General features: G+C 36.2%; 1 protein-coding gene across 2 annotated transcripts in view; it reads left to right on the top strand.

Moving 5' to 3' along the window:
• The first annotated feature begins 3324 nt into the window (after window positions 1-3324).
• Window positions 3325-24038, top strand: part of LOC106087186 (uncharacterized) — a 49316-nt gene continuing 28602 nt past the window's right edge. The window contains exons 1-2 of one of the 2 annotated variants that reach the window (XM_013252146.2): window positions 3325-4442; window positions 4542-4943. In XM_013252146.2, coding sequence (XP_013107600.1) covers window positions 4665-4943 — 279 coding nt within the window. In that variant the 5' untranslated portion in view covers window positions 3325-4442; window positions 4542-4664. Of the gene's footprint in view, window positions 4944-24038 lie in introns of both variants that reach the window. The other variant, XM_059363928.1, reaches the window with a different exon arrangement.

The raw sequence follows: 24038 nt of genomic DNA, 5'->3' as shown, positions 1-24038 counted from the left end.
TTATAGAGATGATTTTCATTTGTGGAATATCACTGAAAAGAATATACCTGTTCAAAAGTTTCCTAGTGTGTGTGACATCGCATCCATTGTTATACATTTCGAAAGGTGGCTAAAATTGCTCGACAGTTTTATTGTTCTTGTAAGGTACTCACAACTGTCGATGCCACTTGTTCTATATCACATAAAAAATGAATATGGAATGTTAATTGCCTCTGTTCCTTAATGGATTGTTCATGGGCAACTTGACATTTGCCTACTGTTCAACATCTGTTCATCATTGAAACTTCTTGCATCTAACTATGCTCAGATTTATTATTTTATTGGACTATGCTGCATGAAGTGCATCATCCAATGGGACACATACATACCGCCGTTTGCGTTTTGGTAAATATCTCATTCATGAAACTTCCTTAAATCTGACTGTGGCAAAATTTATTCAATTTTTAGCTACCTACAGCATCACATAATTTGTGTGCAAATCCAACAACAATGTTTTGTACCCTGCTGTTGGATGTTGTAGTTTTTATTTGAAACCCTCTTTTTACTGCCATTTTTCATTGAAGAACAACAGCATCTTTTTAATGTGTTTTGTTCGCAGACCTCGCGCAATCTGTGGAATATTATGCTATTGTTTATGGTTGCCTGTTACTGCCGGTCATGAGTTTTAATCATTTTCTTTCCAAAACTATTAGTTTACTCTCCTTCCAGGGATTGTAATTTTCAGCAAACAACAACTTTTCAGCCGTCCGACTGACGTTCTGAACTTGCAAATATTTAGTTTTAACAGCAGAACTACTACTGTAAAAGCAAAAAAATTAACTACTAACAGTCAGCATTTGGAGGGGACAACCTTTGCTGAAAATTTTTTCTGATTTTTGCTAGGCATCGAACCCAGACGTTAAGTGTCATAGGCGGAAAAGGGAACCAGGCATAGTTCAGTTAAAATTCCCGAATGAACCATATGGTCACATTTGAATGTATGATAATGATACCATTGGTGCATGAATTTGCAATTTATTTTTTCTATCAGTGTACGGCATCAATTTTTTTCAGTATACACACAATCAGTGTGTGTATACCTTTGTGAGTCGACACAAAAACTGTAGAGCTTGAGCAGTGTTGCCATTTTGGACTTTTTCTACCAAATTTGGTCCGATGGATTGACAATTTATAGGATTTGGTCAAATGGATCGCTCAAATCGATTTTGGTAAATTTTGAACATAATCTTAATAAACAGAATATTTAAATAATGATGGAAACTTCTATTCATGATATTTTTGATTTCTCTTAATCCTTATAGGACAAAGAATTAGAATTATCGCCAAAATGGTAAAAGTGTTGCTTCTTCTATGAGAAAAAACATGGGACATATATGTCCCATTAGTCCTCAAAGGTAAATATTTGGCCAGAAATGTTTTTTTCGAATATTGCTTAAAATTTAAAATAAATCAGACCGTGCAGTCTGTTTAGACGGCCAGAGATGAAAACACCGTAGAATAATTGATGCGCGATTTGTTGTGGAGGGGTGGTGGGCATGGTGGAGAATACAGTGAGCGTAGAAAAGTATTTGATTAAAAAAAATTATTTCATCTATATATTTACTAGTTATACGGAATACGAAAATTTTTAACTTTCCAACGTTTATTGAATGATGAAAGTAAGTTCGAGGTATTTGTCCAAAAACAAGCCTGTAAAAGAATGTATTTTGTACACTTTATGTTGGCGCTAATTGTAGAAGATTATTTCATGCAAATGTTGACCGTGACTCCACAGAAACGTGCGACGGACTTTTTTAACAGAGCACGTATTTTGATAATAAAACTCAATAAAAAATTAATTGAATCCGCATTTTTCAATTACGATCGTGATTGAAATTTAGAAAATTTTCAATTAAAAAATTAATTGATTCAATCTTTTTTTAACTGAACCTGCAATCGAAATTTTTGTTTAAATTAATTTAAATTAAATTAATTTTTTTTAATTGAATCTGAACTTTTTTTCAATTACGATTGTGATTGAAATGTTTGCAAATTTCAATTAAAATCTAATTGATTCAATCATTTTTTTAATTGAATCTTAAAAAATTGTATAAATAAATGTTATTGAAAATTTTATCTTTCTCAATTAAACAATAACGGCCTTAACCACCAACTTTTTTTCTTTTTTACACTCTATTCGTTCGCCAATTCATTGAAAACAGTTGATTTTATAAAGGGAAAACAGCTGTTTGCATTGAATTTGCGAATGCATCAAATGACAAAAAGAAAAAAATGTTAGTGGTTTAGGCAGTACATTTTTTCAATCATTATTAAATTGATTTGTAAACTTTTTTAGACTCAACAGCACGCCTATGACTGTCAGTTTTTGAAAAAGTCTAGCCACTCGAAATTTTGATAAATACTGAGAGTGCACCCTATACAGCACGCTTTTCACAAAAATTTTAATATAACATTTGCATATTTTCAATTAAATTTTTAATTGATCAAATTAAAAAATTAATTGAATAATTTTTTAAATTTCAATAATTTTTTTAATTATTTTTAATTATAATTAATAATCAATTATAAAAATAATTGAAAATTTCATTAATTTTTTTTAATTGGATTAATTAAAAAATTAATTAGAAATTTCAAAAATTCTCAAAAATTTTTTAACTAAGTATTTTTTAACTGAAAATTTTTGAAATTTCAATCATTTCTTTTAATTGGATCAATTAAATAATTAATTGGAAATTTCAAAAATTCTCAATAATTTTTTAACTAAGTATGCAATTTTTTTAACTGAAATTTTTTTCAAAAATTGTGATTGATATATCATTTTCGTTATTGAAGCAGTGTCAATTAAAAAGTGAATTGTGCCAATTAATTTTTTGATTGAAACAATTTTATAATTTTTTTCTATGTAGGGAACGGAAATGTACATGTTTCTACATTTTGCAAGCGGAGTTAAAAAACTAGTATATTTTACCCCTCTGTGATGGTGGAAATAAAAATAATTTTTATTTCAATAGTGATTATAATTAATAAATGAATTCAGTTTGTGTGCGTTTTAATTGAAATGTGTGTTTGTTGGTTCTATTCCATTAACGTTGCAAATTGTAGGACAAGCTTATAACTACTTCTATTGTGTAGGGTATTGAAGGCATACAAAAACAAAAATCGAGGTAACAATACAATCAAAACGTTCGCATTTAGAGTGCACTCAACAGAAATCAGTTATTGTGGTCTTCGTCGTCGGTCGATGTCATTCATAAAAGTGCTTTTGGTTCGAACGGATACGGTTACTTACAAACAACACCGTCGTCGTTGTCGTCTTTTTGCGCTCTCTCAAAACCCCCGGACGAAAAACACTGCACAAAATATACAAACGAACATATGCCGCCAATCCAGCGTGATCAAGACACAAAAGCACAGTCAGTCATCGTACTCGTACTACAAACAACAACCTAAGAAGATAAACCACCACCACACCACTACCGCCGAGGAGTGAGTGCGAGTGAGTTTGGCTGCTTGGCTGATTGAACTGAAATGAACTAAACTCTAAACTTGTTGGTTGGCTTAAACAGACTGAAGAAGACGGTGAATAACAAAAACATAGAGTTTATTGTTGTTTGTTACCGTGTTCTCTGGGCTTTGTGGCGGCTGTGGGGCATTGTCTGGAAAAAACTTTTCTTCCAAACAAAACAAAGAAGACGTACACAGACGGACGGCCACGAAACAATAGCAAGAGCAACAGTAACACCACCACCAACAGAAACAACAACAAAAACAACAAAAATTGCATGAAATGAACTTTAGACTCCTCTAAAGTTTGCGAACACGATCGACCCGACGACTGCCTGAGGAGGAGACGACCGACAGACGCTACCAACCAACCAACCAAGTTCTTTATTACAAATTCGGCAACGAAAACATTAGTGCTTAATGGCAATTGCTAACCAATGGTTGGGAAAAACGAATCAAAGTCCTCGTAATAAAATCATCGAAGAAGAACAACAAAACTTTTATTAGTGTCAATAGGTATCTTTGATAACAGCAACAGCAGCAACAACAACAACGAAATTATCAAAATAGTCTTAATATCAACACCACCATAATAACATATCATAATGGTATATGCCGATCGATCAGCTGAAATCACATATAGAAACAATAACAAAAACACCAACAGCAAGAGTGAACCATAATTAAATGATACAAAACGAAACGAAACAAATAAATTTTTAATTAAACTAAGAATGCAAAAAAAACATATTAATGAAAAATCTATTATATGTATAATTTGTGTCTGCTACATAGGAGAATACCAACGAAAAGTACGAACTGCAAAATCGTAAAGTGGCATTAGTGCCAAAGTGAAGTTGTGGAGTGGTGTGTGAAAAGTGACAAATAAATGACAATCATCTAATGTGCCTCAAATGCCAATATCCGGCAAGTGAAAAGTAAGTGCATTCGACGAAAACTAATTACAGTGGCCAGTCAGCCAACAAGCTGATGCATAGAATAAACTGAAAAAAAGAAAGGTGTCTTGTTTTTTGCAGAAAGTAAACGGATACTAAATAAAATACTCTTTGCGAACGAGTGACACAGAGGCTCATCTGATTAGCGAAAATTTTGCTCTCACGTAGATAAACAAAACTTTTCACTTGGCACGACGGCTGATTATGAGCATGAACACAATGACCGCTCATGAACCCATAAACTATCTGGACAGCATCCTTAACGAAGAGGAGAAACGCTGCGAGTACAGTCATCAGTGGCGGAATTTCACAATATCGCGTTCAGGTCGGTTCAAATCTAAAAACAAACATCGCAATGTTGTCGATGGCAAAATGTTTGATCGCACCACAGCGACAACAGCAGCGACATCTTCATCGTTGCCAGCAACATCGTCCACAACGACATCAGCTTCAATGACATCCTCCTTTGATAAGGATAAAAAGGTAAGTTACACAAGTGGAAGAATCTTTGATTGGCTAGTCTTCATAAAAGCCAGATCTAACCATTCATCTTTCGATCCGTTGCTTGTCATGTTGCTATCGGCGGGGCTAATCAAACAAATCAGATACGGCAAGCTGGGAACTAATGCGAGTACAAAAACAAAACAACAAGAACAACATCATTAACAATGGCTAGATAGCTGGACAGATGGTGGTAGATTATAATGGTTTATTGTTGATTTTAGGTTAACGAAATTAAGTATTTTTTGTATTGATCTACATTCAAATCATCTGAACACTCATTATATAAAACACAACATTTGATGACTTGTTTGATCAAGTTTTTTTTTTTTTAATCTGACGAAGGTAGTGAGTTGTACAAATGTGTGTATGAATGCATGGACTGATCTACAGTAGAGAACATTTAAATAAGATAACTTTAAAGGTTGCTGTTGAACATAAATATTGTAGTTAGAATCACTATTGGCACTAATACAGTATACAAAACAATTAATGGTAATAAATGTTTTTTTACCTTTAAAGCCTATTAAAAAAATATAAATGAGCAATCGAATTTGCCAAACAATTATATGTTTACAAAATTAAATTTTATTGCAAAACTCCACCGCATTCGCCAAACAATAGATGGCGAAATTTCGATTTAGCATAAAACTTGGGACTGTGGGCATTTCGTTAGCAATTCTAGTTCCGAGTGCATTCGGTGACAAGTTTTTAGCCCATAATGATATCCTAGTTTGAACGATGAAATGATAGGGGAAGAAAAGTTCTAACTGCTAGATCAAAGATCAAGATACAAGAATAGAAGATAGTGTAGAGAGATGTGAACAAGAGTGAATTTTTACTCACTCATGCCCACGAGAAAAATATTTTACTCACGCACGGCTTGTTGGCACAAACCTTTTGAAAATAATTTTGTTTTTAATATTTTGAAGCTAATCGAAACTTTCAGGACTCGCAATCCCACATTAATTTATTTCTTCGTCCGCCGTATTTAGTTTCAGATTCCTAGTTTTCTGTCAAAAAACTTTTATTTGATTCCCATATTGGGGCCGCTAATTCGGACCAAATTTGGATATTCGTACTCTACACCTAGAGAAAATCCATCACGTCGTTGTCAAAATCGACCACGACGTGTTCAAAATTGAAGCAACACACATTTAAATAGATCGTACACGAAATGTTATATTATATGTTATATTTTCAAATATATTTTTTTAATCACGCCAATTACTGGCTTAGGTGCAAGCCGATTACTGGCTTAGATGTATGCCCATAGTGGCATGGGGCGGATTAATATCCACACCCTCTTTTCAACCTAACCCTTTCACCACGCCTGTTGACGATATTGTCGCCATTCATTCGTAACTTCACATCATGTTTTTTCTATCAGTGAACCCTGGCGAACTTTCATGCATATCCAACATTGCCCTGTCGGGCTTTTTGAATGCTGAGTCCCCAGACACTTTATTAATGTCAGATTCGTCAATCTCAATTACATTTTTAATTGAAAAGAGTTCGTGATATTTTTCTGTGTATGTGTGATATTTAAAGGAATGATTAATTTACTAATAAGAGTTAAAAAAATAATATGTTCAAACGGAGATCTGCTGTATTTAAAAATTGGGATAAGGGGGACCTTCTTTCTACTCTTAAAATATGAAATAACTGAAGTACCAAATATTCAAATAATTTGATTACACTTTTTTATCGGAGGCCCCAACTAAATTCTCTGCTCATTCCATCAAAATTGGCTCAACCGTATGGCAGTCTTTAGGCAACAAATAAGTAAACGAACACTTTGAATTTAATAAATATGATAAACTTATTAAAATTGTCTTTCGAATTTTGCTTAGGGTCGTTTCTGGAAAATCTAATAATTTATTAGTTTGCCAATACTTTTTACTTATTTTACTTTAATTGAATAGGTTGCAAGCGCTACGATCTTCTGCGCCATTTGAAGCGACATCAACTGCTCTTCAACTACAGGATTTAAGTGGACTACTCTCGATCACAACTGATGACAACAACACGAATTGTCATCTGATTGCCTTTTCGGGTTATTTGTCACCACATTAACATCTTTGTTCATCTGCTTCGCCCACGTCTGTCTGATACACTAATAAAAATTCCAATAAAATTTGTTTATCTTTTATATATTTTTTAATTTCTCCCTCACTGGGACGAAGTTAAACAGCGCTTCTTCTGAAATCTCTGACAACAAGTTTCGAGATGTCTTTTCCCACTTGATCTTTCCTTCGGGTTTTGGTTTAGTTTGCCAATTACTTTAATTGGATCGTGCATAATATTCGTATTAAGCGTCACTCATACGTCCCGATGAGTAGTTTTATTCTTGTGATATCACTCATACGTTAGGTGACCAAAATTTACAAATCGTGAGCATTGAATGAGCTTACTTTAGCGAGGGCATAATATTTAACACTAAGATGATCAGACTGACAAGTAATTTACATGCACCTTAGTATGCACTCTATTAATTACATATTATACCCATCACGACACAAGCGGGGTGTGATCTACAATTTGGTAAACGAAGTAAACCTTTGTTCTCCAACCAACCAACACCAAATAAGATTTAGATACGTAAAAAGACATAACTCGAATAAAAAACCAATACTTCGTTTTGTTTTTTTTGGGTTCCTAGATTTCAATTTTTGTTTGATTTGGATGAAATTTGGCGTGCGAATGACAAACGCTGCCAAAATATTTGCATAGCTTTCTTGCATATAAAACCAACCTACGCATTAAACTTCTTGAGGTCCTGGAAGTCGGCTCAGAAAAAATTGCTATATGAAGTAGACTTATGATCTCTAATACCCATACTGAATACGTCCCAAATAAGTCTGCGCCTTATTATGTACGTACACAAGAACAAAGTCAGATGGCACTCTATAATAGAATCACTTTCCCAGTTCCCATGTCAAATCGGGAGATCGGTTTTATGGGAGCAATGTCAGGTTGTTGGAAGTCATGAAAAAATTGCAAAATTTTAGCCAAATCCCATAATAATTGCTGCTCATAGGGGCTGAAGAAGTCAAGTCGAAGGATTACTTTATATGGGAGGTATTTCCAAATATGAACCGATATGGCCCATTTGCAATCCCCAATGATAAGAAGTATTTGTGCAAAATTTTAAGCGGCTAGCTCTACTGGATCGACCACTATCTATTTGGAGGTGTTAAACACAGAATGACTAGATGAGTGTACCTTTCATCCTATGGTGGTGGGTACAAAGTAAGTTCTAATGAAAAATATTACAGCAGTAGTTAAAGAGCTACTTATTACTTAATGATACATACTTTTTTATTAATCTGTCTACTTTCTAGTACTTAATAAGCTGACCACTCAAATTGTACTCCAATTTTTTCCCAGTATAAAAAAAATTGAAAATTATTTTTTTTCTAACGTAAATTGAAGTGGTTTTTATAGAATTTCAATATGTTAACTATAAAACTACATATCACCCAATATGTAATACAGCTAAGATTTTATTTTCGAAAACTGCTTTAACTCAAAAATATTTTAGTTGTGGTTTTCTCTACTTCTCTACAAGAGAAGCGAAATGATGCACAGTGGTCAAAGTTCGTTAAGATCGACAGAAAATTGTAGCTTCCATGGGGCCTATAAGTGTAAATCGGGCGATACATAGTAGAAAACTGCAAGCGGCGTCATTTTTTTTGAGTTTTAGTTTGTATTAACTCAGCAACAGCACTCAGTACACTCTCATGAGTTATATGACTTAAAGTCATGACACGCATTTGCACGATTGGATATTTGTTCGCTTCAATGACTCGTCGTGTAACATCGTTTGCCTGCAACCATTTCGTCAAAGGCGTTGTTACAGATAAAAGGGTTGTGAGAGAGAAAAAACATCTGAAATGATACAAAAGAGCAGAAACATTCAATCAAATTATAGTGATGATGGTGCTGTGTTGTTTTAGAAGTGATCGGTGATGCCAAATTGTCACTTTTGTAATTTTGTAGATACTCCTAAACATGGTTACCGTTGGGAATTCAGCGTCTTTAATTACGGTACACTGTTGTCTTGTCCCAAAGTCAGTTTTATAACTTTCAACTATATTTTGACCTCCATTTCAAATGTTTGCCTTTAATAACAAGATGCAAACTTAAGGATTTATCAGGTTAGGTTGGAAAGAGACTGTGGATATTATTCCGCCCCATGCCACTATTGACATACGCTTATGCCAGTAATCGGCTTGTTGTGCGTTCTTAATACTAAAAAGTAACCTCGAAATAGAAAATTCAAGTCATGAATTCCGTGCAGCTTACAAAATCCTTAATTTTTTTCCATACCACTCCCTCGGGATCTCACTACCCGGATCTCTCCATAGGATTATCGTCGTCTTGCCGAAGGTTTCGCGTTCGTAGCCCACGCTCTGAAAGGGACTGCTTCAACCCGAAAGCCTTCGGGTTAACCAAGTTTGTTGACGGCAGTCCTCTGGCCTTCACTGCCAAATCGTCTGCTTTTTCATTCCCCCTTACTCCGCCATGGCCCGGCACCCAAACGATGGGGATCGTGCCATTCTCAGAGTAGGCGTTAATCTCCTTCTTACACTCCAAGACTGTTCGTGACTTTACCGTCCTGGTCAGTTTACTGTCCGTAAAGATGATCACACTCAACATCCTAGCGGTAATACCACACGTGCATTCCGTGATCGCCTGGATCTCCGCCTGCAGGACCGTATTATGGTCAGACAGTCTAAAATAGATCTCAATTCCTGGCTTCTCACTGTAGACCCCATCCATCCGTGTAACATGATCTTCCAGATGGCAATATAATATAAATTTGGAAAATTTATCATCTTTAAACTTAGTTTGCTAATCTTTGGCTCGAATCTTTAAAATTAGTAAACATTTTTTTCAGGGTATGAATATTTCTTTGACTCGCACCCAAAATCATAGACTCGACATCCAATAGGCAAAAAAGCAAAATCAACGCCACTCACATGCATTTTTCGGTCAAACACAGTTAATGTTTGCTATTGCAAATTTGCCCATGAACATTCCATTAAGGAACCATGAACATTCCATTAGTGTTTCTCTTTTGATCCAACAAGTTAACCTTACTTTATTTGTTGTGTCCAACGTGAATACAAAATAACGAATGTACGAATTTGACATATTTTGGGCAAAAATGATAAAACAAGTTGGGCCAACTATTTGGCTAATATAAACGTACCTTAAGGATATCCAAACACCGGCCTAATAGGCAAACATACGAAATAGAATAAAATAAACCAAAGGCAAAATTTTTATTTCACTTCAGTAATAATATGTCTTTAATATTTTAGCAGATTTTTGTATTTAAAACAGCAGATGTTGTTGATTGACATAGCAGTCGAAAATGTTTGCTAAAACAGCAGCCCTATGGTTGCTGAAACAGCAGTAATGTCTGCTTTCCAATTTTCAGCCGACGAAAACTGTTTAGCAAATTCGGCCGGGCCAAAATTTGGATACCCACCACCTCGGGTATATATGTAAACCACCTTTCGTCAAAATCCGGTGAAAAATGCATCCTTATGCCCCATAGCAGCTGTATTGAAATATGTTTCGACCAAATACTTATAAGTACAAGCCATTATTCACCTGTGTATAGAAAAATATTGGTCTTTTAAGTAGCTATATCTAAAAATAAACCGATCTGAATTATATACGACACGGATGTCGAAACTCCTAACATAATTTCATTGAAATCGGATTATAAATGCACCTTTTATGGGGCCACGACACGAAGAGCCTAACATAACTCACTGTCTCAAATTTCGGCGAAAACGGACAATAAATACGTCTTTTATGACCCAAAATCTTAAATCGAGAGATCGTTCTATATGTTAGCTATATCCAAATCTGAACCGATCTGAGCCAAATTAAAGAAGTATGTCGAAGGGCCTAACACAACTCGCTGTCCAAAATTTCGAAATCGGGCAATAAATGCGCTTTTTATGGGACCAACACCTTAAATCGAGAGATCGGTTTATATGGTAGCTATATTCGCCGATCTGGGCGAAATTGAAGAAGGATGTCGAAGGGCCTAATGTAACTCACTTTTCCAAATTTTGTCAAAATCGGAAAATAAATGCGCCTTTATGGGCGCAAGACCTTAAATCGAGATATCGGTCTATATTTCAGCTATCCAAATCTGGACCGATCTGAGCCAAATTGAATAAGGATGTCGCAGGGCGTAAGACAACTCACTGTCCCAAATTACAGCATAATCGGATAATAAATGTGGCTTTTATGAGCCTAAGACCCTAAATCGGCGGATCAGTCTATATGGCAGCTATATCCAAATCGTTACCGATCTGCTCCAAATTGAAGGAGGATGTCGAAGGGCCTAACACAACTCAAATTTCAACAAAATCGGATAATAAATGCGCCTTTTATGGGCTCAAGATCTTAAATCGAGAGATCGGTCTATATGGCAGCTATATCCAAATCTGGACTGATCTGGGCCAAATTGAAAAATGACGCCGAGTGGCCTAACACAACTCACTGTCCGAAATTTCAGCACAATCGGATAATAAATGTGTCTTTTATGGGCCTAAGACCCTAAATCGGCGGATCGGTCAATATGGGGCCTACATCAAGATATAGTCCGATGCAGCCCATCTTCGAACTTAACCTGCTTATGGACAAAAAATGAATCTGTGCAAAATTTTAGCTCAATATCTCTATTTTTAAAGACTGTAGCGTGATTTCAACAAACAGACGGACGGACATGGCTAGATCGTCTCAGATTTTGGCGCTGATCAAGAAAATATATACTTTATAGGGTCGGAAATGAATATTTCGGTGTGTTGCAAACGGAATGACAAAACGAATATACCTCCATCCTTCGATGGTGGGTATAATAAAGGCTCTTTAGGGCTGAAGAAGTGAAGTCGGAAAATTGTATGGAAGCGATATACAAAATTCTTTATTTGTTTCCATTAAACGAACTAAAATTTAAAATCAGGACGTGCAATATTATCAACATGCCGATTTATCGTTTGGGGAATATATAAATTTTTTGATTCTTTGAGCCAAATTACGATTAGTCCTGTTACAACAAAGCTTTCTACCGGTTTAGCATCTTGATTTTGTAGTGGATAATACATCCGTTTGTAGGTAAGTAGCCGTATTTGTTTTTAGCACAGTGTAGACATACAAATACTGCTTTTATAAAGTTGATTTCTTTATTTGTTCGGTCTTTTTTGTGATGTCGGCTGAGATGTGAAATAAAAAGGGAGTTTATGCATATTTATATGGCTTCTGGTAAAAACGTACGTACAATCATACATGTATACAAACGCATATGTATTATATATGTATGTATATAGATGCCATACCTACTTAAAAAAAAACTTTTTGTATTATTTTTGTGGGTAAGTAGCTGCGAATGTCTGTTGGCCTGTCTGTCTTATTCACGAAAAAGTGAGTCATCATTTTTCTTGAGGAAAAAAAAAAAATGAAAACAGAAAAAGACAACACGGAGACATTATTATTAACAATATTTACATTCACACAAACATCTTGATGTGCCCGATAGAAGACTTAATAAGCCAGCTTAGAACCATAACGCAAAAGCACCACTCACTACTCGCACAACATTTTGCAATGTGTCAACTCTGTGTTGTTGCAAATATGGTTTTGATCTTGAAATCATTTTGCCGCTTCTCCCCCACACTAAGAGGCTTTTCCGTATATGTCGAGGTGCATACAGATTACATATGAAATCTTATTTTGTAACTCCCAAATACAGAAACGCCGAATGAGCTCATCTAGTAAGAAGATTTCGTAGAAATTTCAAATTCAAATTAAAATCTATAAATATTAATAAAAAGACAAGCAACATTTGAAATTTCATAATCAGATATATTGGCAAATCATCAAAAGAATATAATAGAACAATTTAAAGGGTTTCCCCAGTTTTTTTAGTCTACTAACCACTCTTTAAATTCTAAACAATTAAGGATGGGCAAAGCCGACCTTTTGATATTCTACACTACATAAAGTTTGAAGGTCTAAGCGTTGAATTTTAAATTTGAAATGAAGATTTTTGATCAAAATGCGTACATATTGGGGGAGTCATAGAGGAAATCGCTTTGCGTTTGCAAGGCTCTGAAAGTTAAAATCAGGAGATACATAATATTGGAGCTATAACTAAATCTGAAACGATTCCTATGAATATAACCAAAACTCTGATATAAATAAGAAACCCTTCAGACCAAATTTCGCGAGGATCGGTTAATAAGTCACCAAATGATTAAAATTATTAAAATCGGAGGATTATATATAAGGAAACTATATTTAAATATGAACCGATTCCAACGAAAACCCGTACATATTGTGGCAGTCGTTGAAGAAAGCAATGTGCAAAATTTCGATCTTCTGCTCTACTTAAATCTCTGACACCATGTTTCGAGATGTCTTCTACCACTTGATCTTTTCCTCGCACTATTGGTCGTCGTGTACCACAGTGATCGCCTTCAAAAGACTCTATCGCTGGAGCTTCTTCATTCATTCTGACAACATGAACTAGCCAGCGCAACCGTTATATTTTGAAACGTTTAACATGCTAACGTCGTCATACAGCTCGTACTGTTTGTGGTTCATACGACTCGTACGATTCTCCATGGATGCAAACTGGCCCATAAATTTAACGAAGAATCTTTCTCTCAAACACTCCAAGCACTACCTTGCCTGCTTTCACAAGTACCAACCGTTCAATGCCAAACGATCTTTCCGACAAGGAGAGAGCTTATCGTATGATCTCTCTAATATCATGTTCGAGAAGATTGCAAGATATTAGAGAAATCACACTATAAGCTCTCTCCTTGTCGGAAAGATCGTTTGACATTGAACGGTTCGGAAAGATTCTTTCCTATACTTACTGAGGAACGTGTATCAGCAAGTGTCGTCCTGCAGTCTTATTAATTTTGCAGGAATACCAAACTCTTAGCCGCCATTGTCGGACACTAGCAGCTGGGTAAAATGTTCTTTCCATATCCTCAGCACACTCTATGAATCAGTTACCAGATTTCCTTCTCTGCAGGAGTATGTACCTGCACCAAAGCCATCGGTTTGATGATTGATTCTTTGGTAAAATTTCCTGACTTCATTCTAACTCTTGTACACACTTACGTCTTTTCATTTTCTTTTTCTTTCTGCGGAATATACGTTTCCCATCTCTCTGTCTGCGATACTTCCCCTTAATTTGGCACGTTTGCTACTGATTACAGGGTTGCTCTGTATGCCGCATTCTTAGCTTCAGTATCATATCGAAGAGTCTCGGTTGTCCCATGGGTTTCTTAAGGGTGGCTTCTTGTACCCAAGTACGGATTTCGCGCCATTTTCAACGGAGTGGGCAATGGATAGCTACTGCGCCGTTATATCATCGGGGCAAGCAGTGCAGTTGGAGTATCCCGTTGTCATCTGTTGCGTTTGCAGCTTTTCAATTTCCAGATTCCGTGCAGTGTCAGATCGTACTTTTCTCCCACTCAAACGGGTGCGAACCTTTGCTACAACAAGGTAAAGATACGAATCTATATTCGCTTCACGGATCGATCGTACATTTAGCACGCTGGGTGAATACCTTCCATTTATAACAAAGTGATCAATTTGGTTCCTGATTTCTTCATCTGGGGACAAGCAAGTGACTTTGTAATTTTTTTATGTTGAAATTTGGTGCTGCTAACTACCATGTTTTTTGCTGCAGCAAAATCTATTAGCCCAACCCATTATCGGATGTTATCTCGTGGAGGCCATATTTTCCGACTTTTGGACCAAAGATATCTTCCTTCCGTATCTTCGCATTAAAATCTCCAGAATGACTTTAATATCCTGGGCGGGGGCGCGGTCGTGTTTTCTATCTAGGCGCCCGTAGAAAATATCCTTGATCTGCTCGTCCTTGTTGAAAAATTTGGCTTTTATGCGTTTTCAGTCTCCGACTAACCACAAATCCACAGTTAAATTCATGCCTCATGTCATGGCAGCTACAGTATTGTTCGTCACAACATTCCCGGTCCATCGCATTTCCTGTAAGGCGGTAATATCTGCCTTGTATATATATAAGAGTACGGGCATTCCAGGTGCAGATTCGCAAATCATGGTCCTTTTTTCGTACGCGTGGTTCGTCAACGTTAGGGGGAGTCCGTTTTTGCTTTTCTTTTGTTTCCGGGCCGGGTAAGATAGCATAAGCATTCCTCGATGTCACGAGCAGCTTGCTTCAACATCCGACGCTCGCTTCCAGTCAAGCCAGTTATATCTTAGGAAACATTTGAGCATACGAACTAGCAAGACTAAGGACTACCTTATATATTCCATGGGAACTGGAATCTGAAATTGAATTAGCTTATTTGTCTCCGAGATAAAGCCCTAAAACCAACGAATGACAGATGGTTATAAAATAGGGGCTATGAACGCTCCAAGATCATGTGGCCCAATCCAAATTTGAGGTGTTTTGTTATTACAGTATGGTCTAAATCGGACCATAACCTGACCATGCCTGCCATATAAACCGATCTCTGATCTTGACTTCTTGAGCCGCCAGAGGGCGCAATTATTTTCCGCTTTGGCTGAAATTTTGCACGAAGTTTGTTTGCACTTCCAACAACCTTGCTAAGTATGGTCCAAATTGGTTGGGAGTTTGATATAGCTCCCATATAAATCGAAATCCGATATAAACAACTTCACCTGTGACCTTCAACATACGTGCCAAATATGGTCTGAATTCTTCAGCCACTATAGGGCGCAATTCTTATCCGATTGGGCTGAAATTTTCACAATAACTTCTACTTTAGTCTCCTACAGCCAAACCAAGTATGGCCCCAATCGGTTCATAACAATCTTATCCATAGCAATTCTTATCCATTATCTTTTGTTTGCCTATAAATAAATATCGGGCAAATAACTTGACAAATGCGATCCATGGGGGAGGAATTTAGCACGTTTTTACTTGTTTTAGGTTAAGATAAGTCTAAAACAAGAATTTTACAAAAAATTCCATTTGGACAGCCATTTGTGAAGTAAAATAAGAATCAATCGGCGATCGAAATTGAAACGGATATTCATGTCCGTTGGTAAAAAGGAAATTTTATTGGAAAATAAAAACTTTATTTAAAAGTTTGGGTTCTTTGGCTCGTTTCCATTGCATTTTCTATGTTATCAAAGTTCAGCCATATTTAAGTGTGAATCCCATGTAAAGCGATCTTTTGATATGATACCTCTGATTAGATTTATTACCCATCTTGGCTGATACTTTGCATGTTAAGTTCTGCTATGATCCATGTCAACTATGGTTTAAATGATAGCGTGATATGTTTAGGTTAGGTTAGGTTGAAAAGAGGGTGTAGATATTAATACGCCCCATGCCACTATGGACATGCACCTAAGCCAGTAATTGGCTAGTTGTGCGCTCTAAAAACTATAAAGTAACCTCAAAAAAGAAAATTTTAAGTTAGGAATTCCGTGCTACTTACAAAATCCTTAATTGTTTTCAAAACCACCCCCTAAGTTGGTTCATGTCTGATATTGTGTCTCCACCTAAGTACGGGTATCTGTTGGACGCGAAAGCCGGGCAATGACAAAGGAAATGCTCCAACGTCTCATCATCTTCCCCGCATGCCCTACACATGCTATCACTTGCCGCACCGATTTTATTTAAGTGAGCTCGTGCGTCCACCCGAAAGGCTTCGGGTTAACCAAGTCTATTGACGGCAGTCATGTGGCCTTCACCGCCAAATCGTCTGCTTTTTCATAGCCCATGGTCAGACAGTCTAAAACAGATCTCAGTTCCTGGTTTCTCAATGAAGACCCCTTAGGCCCACTCTGTCCTCTAGCTTTGATCCATCCGTGTAACATGATCTTCCAGATGGCAATACTAGGGTTCCGTCAATCCAAGACTGTGCCAATGGCAGCAGTGCCTCGCACTCGATTTCAAGGTTCATCTCAGGTATCCGATCGGAAACCTCTTCCCTTCCTTCCAGCTTTCCTATCGTCGCCTCGATTATACCGCAATGGTATGAGCTGCTCCCATCCTCAATCCATTCTCCCATCGCCTTAAGTCTCATAGCCGCAGTGGCTGCCTCACACTTAATCTGTATGTCAATGGGTCGGATATCTAGAATAGTCTCCAGTGCCCTAGTGGGCGTGATCCTCATCACTCCACCTATGCCAAGACAACATGTTCTCTGAACCTGTTGTATGGTCCTTATGTTGCACTTTTTCTCCATAGCAGTTCATCAAACTACTGAGGTGTAAGTAAGTATTGGTCTAATCACGCTCCTGTAGAGCCAGTGGACTATCCTAAGATTCAGGCCCCATTTCGAGCCTACGGCCCGTCTACATAGTGCCCAACATCTGTGAGCCTTCTCAGTACGCTAATGAATGTGATACTTCCAATTCAGTTTCCTGTCCAAGATGACACCTAAGTATTTGACCTTGTCGGATATCGAAATCATCTTATTGAGGAAACGTGGTGCGTTAAATTGGTCTACCTTCGTCTTCCTCGTGAACAGGCATATTTCAGTCTTCTCTGGGTTAACATTCAGACGTCAGGGTCTAGCCCGGTCATATGACACATGCAAGACCCTTTCGGCCCTTCTGCATGGCTCGTCCGGATCCTTACCCCTTAGAAGTATTATAACATCGTCATAGCGTGATATAGCTCCTATAAAATCCAATCGCTTAATTTGACTTCATGAACACACACAGGGCGTAATTCTAATGCGATTTTGCTTCTGAAATTCTGTTACGATTTCAAATTAGTTTTCGCTTATAGCAAAGATAATTTGACCGACAAATGGTTTGGTAGAGGCTATATAAGATTCGGTGTGGCTGGTTGTTTTTTTTTTTTTTGTAAATTTTGGTTGTTTTATAATTTTTGTTTTTAACAATGATGATTTAATCGACAGTCCTTTATTTCGACGACTCTGTTGTTTAATCTTTGTCAACTAGCTTCGTGATAAACATTGTGTTAAAAATTTCCTGAAATGTACTCCAATAAAGGGTGTTCTTTTGTCATTGACTTTACAGCGATCAATAAAAGAGAGCAAACATTTGTATTACCGGGTAAATAAAAAATAAAAATAAAAAACAATAGCAATAACAATACATGTGATTATTAATTTGAATGTGGTTAATGGCGCGTTCAAGCAACGATAAACGAGATATCACCCGAAATAAGTGAGAAACAAAGAAAGTCATCACAAATTGAGCGCATCGTCTATTTGCCGTTGATTTAATTAATTAAATATCTGCCAATATAAGCTGCATGGGGTCCATAAACACTACTGTCTTGCCGTTCCCCATCCGATTCCAGCGCCCCAAAAAAAAAAAGTAAAACGAAATCCCCTGGGGTATGGAACAGTGCTAATTAATACTATAATACGTCTGTTTTATGATTGTATCTGTGTTTGAGCCTCCAGCCTTCCTGCCCTCGAGCAGGTTTGCGGGTACTAAATTCACTTGAAAGTTAAACTCAATCTGCCGTGTTGGTTTGTGCGTTTCTCGACGACGTGTTGACGTTTCTAAGCTCTTTAATGGACATTTGATTAGATAAAGTTTGGATGGATTTGGTTTATTATATGTTTTCATTCGTTCATTTAATAGAAACATTCGACATATCACTGTTTCAAGTTTTTGTTATTATATGCATATGCATTGGGTGGGGTCGACAATTTTGTTTGATATCTTTTTACCACCCCTTCTTTCCTTTGAATCAAGGGCCTTCGTGGTGCATTGGCATAATTTGATTTGGTACTGTTTCCTTGGCTTAGGGAGACATACTCTGCAATTATTCGTATTCAGCTTGTAATTCAGGACCTGGTGTCTTAAAAAGTCAAAGCTTTTGATCGCCCAAAGGTTTCTTGATGTAAACACAATTAAGACAACAATACCCGACGAGGGCATACGAGTGGTAACCTCTTCCGGCGACACGATGTTCGTTGCAAAGTTTCCCGGGAGATGTGTATCCAAGAGTAGTTTAATAATTTATTTCTGAATACATTAGGCAAGGATCTCCCTAAAGGCTTCGGGAAATATACAAAATATTTATATTAAATACGCCTTATAGAAATAGAAGATCCCTTATCATTGAAATCGGAAAGCATTCATTGATATGAGAAAAGTATTCTTGCTGTTCCTTGATATGAGAAAAGTCTTCTTGCTGTTCCTTAATGGGTTAGTGGGAAATTTTTTCTTTATTTCCAATTTTTCTTGGACCTGAGTCATAAGATTAGGATTACCTTCTTCTTAACAGTCCAAATTTAAGGTTTCCATGTGTAAATCTTTTTATGAATAGACATACGACAAGGTGTTCAATTTCCTTAGTATTATTGTACAAGTTTTTAATCCCTTTAATCAAGTATTACCCACAAACTTTGTAGTTATTATCTGTTTGATTGAATACCTTAACTATTTGCTATTTGTCAAATTGCTTATTATCGCAAAAGTACTACACTATAAGCTTAAGTACTGCACTGAATCTTTTCCCAATAAGTGATTTATAACTAACCAATAAATTTCTTGTAAGTGCACATGAAAGCTTTGATTTAGATAATGTCTAAATCTGTTAGGTTGTTGTGTTTTTGTCAATCAATATTAGGAAGCCTGTTTGCGTGCGGCTTAAAATTAAGAAATTGGGCAAATATATAAATAAATAAAATATTTTATCAATATTTGATAAACATTTTTATCAAAATTTTTTTAATGTCTTTTTTTTCTATGTAAATTTATATATGTACTTTAATAGATATTTGCTAGAGAACCGTACTTCATAAACGTATTTCATAATTTAAAGATTCATGTGTAATTTTTGGGGTCTTCATTTAAACCCTTTCGCTGAAATAGCGAGTTGAAAGAATGCGGTGCACTGAAGAAAAAGTTGAACCAAAATTTAAAAATTTTCCATATTTGTAGAATTTTTGCAATGAAAACGAGCTAAAGAACGAAAATTTTAAAATAAAGATGCTATCTTTAACTAACGGGCATGACCCTACGTTTCAAATTTGGATAGCTGATTGATTTTTATGTTATTTCATTGATGAGCCCTCAGAAGGGGCTCAAGACTTCTGTACTGCTTATGCGCAAAGTATGATCGGAATCAAAGTATAAACTTATATAGTCCTCATATAAGACGATCCCCGAATTTAACTTCTTGAGCCCATAACAGCCCCAATTTTTTCTAATTTGACTAAAGCTTCCGTGCCAAGCATGATCCGAATTGGTATATAAACTGATATAGCCCCCATATAATGCGATCCCAGATTTGACTTCTTGAGTCGCTAGAAGCTTCAATTTGTCTAAAATTTGATTCGTTGCCTCCAATGCACAGAAAAAATTTTGACTTAAATTTGACCCATACCCACATGGTATTGATTTTTAAAAACCTTTTTAACAAAGTAATTAATTGCTTCGAAAATTTTTGACATTGAAATGACATATTCCACTGAAAAAGACTAATGCTTAACAAATTTATAATTGCACGAACTAAAATTGTAATTTAATAGCATAAACACTATGTATATGTATATTTACACATACCCGTGGTACAATTAAGAGGTAGGGTCATTAGCACAACAACAAAAATCTAACCCCAACGAAACTACCTTGAGTGGCAAATGCGCGGTATCTCTTTTTAGACAAACAAAAAATAATGAAAAAGAACTGTTATGCTATTCGAACTATATCAAATTTTAGTTCGATTCCATAACCATAAATGGTGAACATTGTAGAAGTCATTGTGTAATATTTCGGTGCATTCGGATAAGAATGAGCCATGTAGGGGCTCAAGAAGCAATCGGTTTATATGGGAGCTGTATCAAGCTATAGATCGTTGCAGACCATATTGAGCATGGAAGAAGCCATTGTACAAAATTTCTGCCAAATCGGAGTAGAATTCCTCCCTCTAGAGGCTCAAGAAGTCAATATTCCAGATCGGTTTATATGGCAGCTATATTAGGTTATGTACCGATACCGGCATACTTAACACAGTTGTTGGAAGTCATAACAGAATACCTCATGCTAAATTTCAGCCAAATCGGATGAGAACTGCGCCCTCTAGCGGCTCAAGAACTCAAGATCAAAGATCGATTTATATAGCAGCTATACCAGATTACGAGCCGATTTGAACCATACTTAGCCCAGTTGTTGGAAGTAATACCAAAACACCCCATGTAAAAATTTCAGCCAAATCGGAAGAGAACTGCGCCCTCTAGCGGCTCAAGAACTCTAGATCCAAGATCGGTTTATATGGCAGATATACCAGGTTACGAACCCATTTGAACCATACTTGTAGCACAGTTGTTGGAAGTGATACCAAAACACCACATGCAAAATTACAGCCAAATCGGATAAAAATTGCGCCCTCTAACAGCTGAAGAAGTCAAGACCCGAGATCGGTTTATATGTTATGAAACGATTTCAACCATACTTAGCACAGTTGTTGGAAGCGATACCAAAATTTCTGTCAAATCACACAAGATTTGCTTCCTCTAGAGGATCAAGAAGTCAAGAACCAACATCGGGTTATATGGCAGCTATATTAAAGCATGGACCGATTCGGCCCATTTACAATCCCAACCGACCTACACTAATAAAAAGTATTTGTGCAAAATTTCAAAAGGCTAGATTTACTCCTTCGAAAGTTAGCGTGCTTTCGACCTACAGACGGACGGACATGGCTAGATCGACTTAAAATGTCACGATCAAGAATATATATACCTTATAGGGTCTTAGACGCCTGTTTCGAGGTGTTACAAACAGAATGACGAAATTAGATGCAAACAGAATGACGAATTGTTGATGCAATTCAAGATAACACAACAACAATTGGTGTGGCTAGACGAAAATAAATTTGGCAAAAAACATCTAGAAAGTAGAAAATTTTATTTACCGCTTCATAAAATTCTATAGTTTTTAAATAAAATAAATTTAATAAATATTTTAATGAGGTTTGTATTTATTACGGAGGCCACCGTGGCGCAAAGGTTATCATGTCCACCTATGATGCCGAATGCCTGGGTTCAAATCCCGGCGTGAACATCAAAAAATATTTCCGTGATGGTTATCCCCTTAGTAATGCTGGCAATATATGTGAGTTATCTCTCCAAGCTAAAACTTCTCTTTTAAGTTTTGTCGTTAGGATTCGGCATAAAAGAGAAAACCCCCTTATCATTGAGCTTAAACTTTAATCGGACTGCACTCATTGATATGATAGGTATGATATTAAGGAACAAGAGCTTAATGGAATGTTTTTGAGATTAATGTACATTACCCTATTGTGTTGGTACATTTAATTATCCATATTTAAATTAAGCTTCTTAATATTGATCCAGTGAAAAATAACTTCTTAACTACCTTCCTTTGTGTAGATCAATAAGATTTGTATTCTTTACGAAATTTTCCAATAAAAAAAATATTTTTTTGTTATAAACTTTACAACTGCGATGAAAATTCTATGAGGCGTAATGGAAGTAAACACGACGTACAGTCCAATTTCTTTACAAATTTTCCCCTCTACCTATACATATTGCTCTTTTAATTAATATGTTTTGAAGCCACATTTTCAAAAAGGCTGTTATTGACAGCAGTGAAAAAAAGATGACTTGGATTTTATCTACATAGTGCCCACGCAACAATGAATAAACTAAAAGATTATGTTCACCAATGAGATCCATATAGTTGAACCATTAACTCCGCTTGTAATACTGATTTGTTTATTTCCTTTTAATAATAAGACGAAATATTTCATTGACATTTATTACATTTTGTATCGGCAATTTATCGACTGAAGTAAAAAATGGTTTATTTGTAGGAAAAAAAAATAAATTTATTATTTGAATTAGGTCCGCTAAACGTGTTTTAAAAAATAGACCACTTTCCACTAACTTGGCTTATTGAGTGAATAACCACTTTAATTGGATTATTCTGGTTGTCATAAATGCAAATCGCAAAATCGTTTATAAGTAATAAAAATTTGTTTATAGGTCCGATTTCAGCAAAATTTTTAATTGAATATACAAATTTCTTAATTAAAAAAATTTTATTATCTATATGTACTCACAAAGATTCCTACCCCGATAGGTTCATAAAAAGATATAGACCCACCCCGAATCAACTTCTTGATCAATCAATACCAATAAAATGAGTATAACGAAATAATTAAAGAACAAAGAATTAACAAGGGATTTGGCCGGGCCGAAGTTAGTACACTTTTATTTGTCATACTCACCACCAAAGGATGGGGGTATATTCATTTTGTCGTTCCGTTTGCGACACATGGAAATATCCGTTTCCGACCCTATAAAGTATATATATTCTTGATCAGCGTAAAAATCTAAGACGATCTAGCCATGCCCGTTCGTCTGTCCGTTGAAATCACGCTACAGTCTTTAAAAATAGAGATATTGAGCTGAAACTCTGCACAGATTCTTTTTTTGTCCATAAGCTGGTTAAGTTCGAAGATGGGCTATAGCAGACTATATCTTCATATAGCCCCTATATAGACCGATCCGCCGATTTAGGGTCATAGGCCCATAAAATGCGCATTTATTATCCGATGTCGCCGATATTTGGGACAGTCAGTTGTGTTAGGCCTTTCGACACCCTTATTCAATTTGGCCCGATCGGTTCAGATTTGAATATAGCTGCCATATAGATCGAACTGCTGATTTAAGGTTTTGGGCCCATAAAGGGCGCAATTATTTACCGATGTCGCCGAAATTTAGGACAGTGATTTGTGTTAGGCCCTTCGACATCCTTCGTCAATTTGGCACAGATCGGTTTAGATTTGAATATAGCTGCCATATAGACCGATCTCTCGATTTAAGGTTTTGGTCCCAAAAAATGCGCATTTATTGTCCGATGTCGCTGAAATTTGGGAAAGTGAGTTGTGTTAGGTCTTTCGACAGATCGGTCCAGATTTGAGTATAGCTGTCATTTAGACTGAACTTCCGATTTAAGGTTTTAGGCCCATAAAAGGTGTATTTATTGTCCGATGTCGCCGAAATTTAGGACAGTAAGTTGTGTTAGGCCCTTCGACATTTTTCTTTAATTTGG

The sequence above is a fragment of the Stomoxys calcitrans genome, chromosome 2 (genome assembly GCF_963082655.1).
Source record: "Stomoxys calcitrans chromosome 2, idStoCalc2.1, whole genome shotgun sequence".
NCBI lineage: Eukaryota > Metazoa > Arthropoda > Insecta > Diptera > Muscidae > Stomoxys > Stomoxys calcitrans.
The sequence above is the reverse complement of the archived record's forward strand: the minus strand, read 5'-3'. Positions and strand labels throughout refer to the sequence as shown.